Source organism: Palaemon carinicauda, chromosome 23 (genome assembly GCF_036898095.1).
Source record: "Palaemon carinicauda isolate YSFRI2023 chromosome 23, ASM3689809v2, whole genome shotgun sequence".
In the NCBI taxonomy this organism is placed as follows: Eukaryota; Metazoa; Arthropoda; class Malacostraca; order Decapoda; family Palaemonidae; genus Palaemon; species Palaemon carinicauda.
Genome location: NC_090747.1, coordinates 61,500,532 through 61,503,031, shown reverse-complemented (window position 1 = coordinate 61,503,031; position 2,500 = coordinate 61,500,532). Strand labels below are relative to the sequence as shown.

Below are 2,500 nucleotides of genomic sequence, written 5' to 3'. Positions count from 1 at the left end.
ATATATATATATATATATATATATATGAATATGCATATATAATATATATACATACATGTATATATACATGCATGTATATATATATATATATTCAATATACATATATATATATATACATATAAATAATAAATATATATATATATATATATATATAGTCTATATATATATATATATATATATATATATATATATATATATAAATAGTCTATATATATATATATATATATATATATATATATATATATATATATATATATATATATATATATATATATATATATATAAAGTCCACTTCTGAGTGAGGATACCTTAACATGATGAAAGAAGGGTTTGCGGATCGCCATGCTCAGCAAAGCTATGGCTAATCAGGGTCACCCATTACTAAAGTTAGTTTGCTGCGAGCAATCAAACGAAAATCTCCCACCGTCACCAATCTGCAATAGGCAGCGTGGCGATGAAAACTGGCCAAACTCAGAATACGATTTGACATGTCTGAGGCGTTTGTCCTACAGAGGAAAATAGAATACTAACCTTTATATTAAGCGGAAACCTTACTAATGAGACCAAGGTATAAGGCGAGAAGAGCTAGGAAAGACCCCATACGAGAGTAGTGCTTTCAGTGCCCCCCACGGTGTGCACTGCAGGCATTACTCGAGGATCTCAACTGTACTTGCTTTGTATCCTTCTGCTTTTGCTCCATGTCTGCTTCCTTTCTTCCATTTTGCTGTCCAACTCTTTTAACATTTACTTCATAGTGTAACTTTTATGGAAACGAACACAAACTCTCAGAAACACAAGCTCTCAGAAACACAAACAATCAGGAACACAAATTCTCAGAAACACAGGTTCTCAAAAACACAAACAATCAGAAACACAAATTCTCAGAAACACTTACACTCAGAAACAGAAACACAAACAGTCAGAAACAGAAACACTTAGAAACACAAACTCTCAGAAACACTTACACTCAGAAACAGAAACACAAACTCTCAGAAACACAAACCCTCAGAAACACAAACTCTCAGAAACACAAACTCTCTGAAACACAAGCTCTCAGAAACATAAACCCTCAGAAACACGTACACTCAGAAACAAGAAACACTTACACTCAGAAACACAAACCCTCAGAAACACAAACAATCAGAAACACTTACATTCAGAAACACAAGCATTCGAACACACAAACTCTCAGAAACACAAACTCTCAGAAACACAAACCCTCAGAAACACAAACTCTTAGAAACACAAACCCTCAGAAACACTTACACTCAGAAACACAAACTCTCAGAAACACAAACAATCAGAAACACAAGCATTGGAACACACAAGCACTTGGAAACACAAACTCTCAGAAACACAATCTCTCAGAAACACAAACCCTCAGAAACACAAACAATCAGAAACACAAACTCTCAGAAACACAAACCCTCAGAGACACAAACTCTCAGAAACACAAACACTCAGAAACACTTACATTCAGAAACACAAACCCTCAGAAACACAAATTCAAAAGAAACACAAACAATCAGAAACACAAACCCTCAAAAACACAAACTCTCAGAAACACAAACCCTCAGAAACACAAACCCACAGAAACACAAACCCTCAGAAACACAAACTCTCAGAAACACAAACAATCAGAAACACAAACTCTCAGAAACACAAATCCTCAGAGACACAAACTCTCAGAAACACAAACACTCAGAAACACTTACATTCAGAAACGCAAACCCTCAGAAACACAAATTCAAAAGAAACACAAACAATCAGAAACACAAACCCTCAAAAACACAAACTCTCAGAAACACAAACCCTCAGAAACACAAACCCACAGAAACACAAACACTCAGAAACACAAACCCTCAGAAACACAAACCCACAGAAACACAAACACTCAGAAACACAAACCCTCAGAAACACAAACTCTCAGAAACACAAACACTCAGAAACACAAACATTCAGAAACACAAATTCAAAAGAAACACAAACACTCAGAAACACAAACCCTCGGAGACACAAACACTCAGAAACACAAACCCTCAGAAACACAAGTTTAAAAGAAACACAACCACTCAGAAACACAAACCCTTAGAAACACAAACACTCAGAAACACAAATTCAAAAGAAACACAAACACTCAGAAACACAAACCCTCAGAAACACAAACACTCAGTAACACAAACCCTCAGAAACACAAATTCAAAAGAAACACAAACAATCAGAAACACAAACCCTCAAAAACACAAACCCTCAGAAACACAAATTCAAAAGAAACACAAACAATCAGAAAAACAAACCCTCAAAAACACAAACTCTCTGAAACACAAACCTCAGAAACACAAACCCACAGAAACACAAACACTCAGAAACACAAACAATCAGAAACACAAATTCAAAAGAAACACAAACCCACAGAAACACAAACCCTCAGAAACACAAACTCTCAGAAACACAAACCCTCAGAAACACAAACACTCAGAAACACTGACACTCAGAAACA

The 2,500-nt window shown here is 35.2% G+C and overlaps 1 protein-coding gene across 1 annotated transcript in view; it reads left to right on the top strand.

The window, feature by feature from the left end:
• The first annotated feature begins 342 nt into the window (after positions 1 to 342).
• LOC137617614 (asparagine-rich protein-like) overlaps positions 343 to 2,500 on the top strand; it is a 2,454-nt gene continuing 296 nt past the window's right edge. Inside the window, exons 1-3 of the mRNA XM_068347620.1 lie at positions 343 to 499; positions 790 to 1,079; positions 1,225 to 2,500. The exon at positions 1,225 to 2,500 is cut by the window's right edge and continues 296 nt beyond it. Coding sequence (XP_068203721.1) covers positions 343 to 499; positions 790 to 1,079; positions 1,225 to 2,500 — 1,723 coding nt within the window. The remainder of the gene's footprint in view (positions 500 to 789; positions 1,080 to 1,224) is intronic.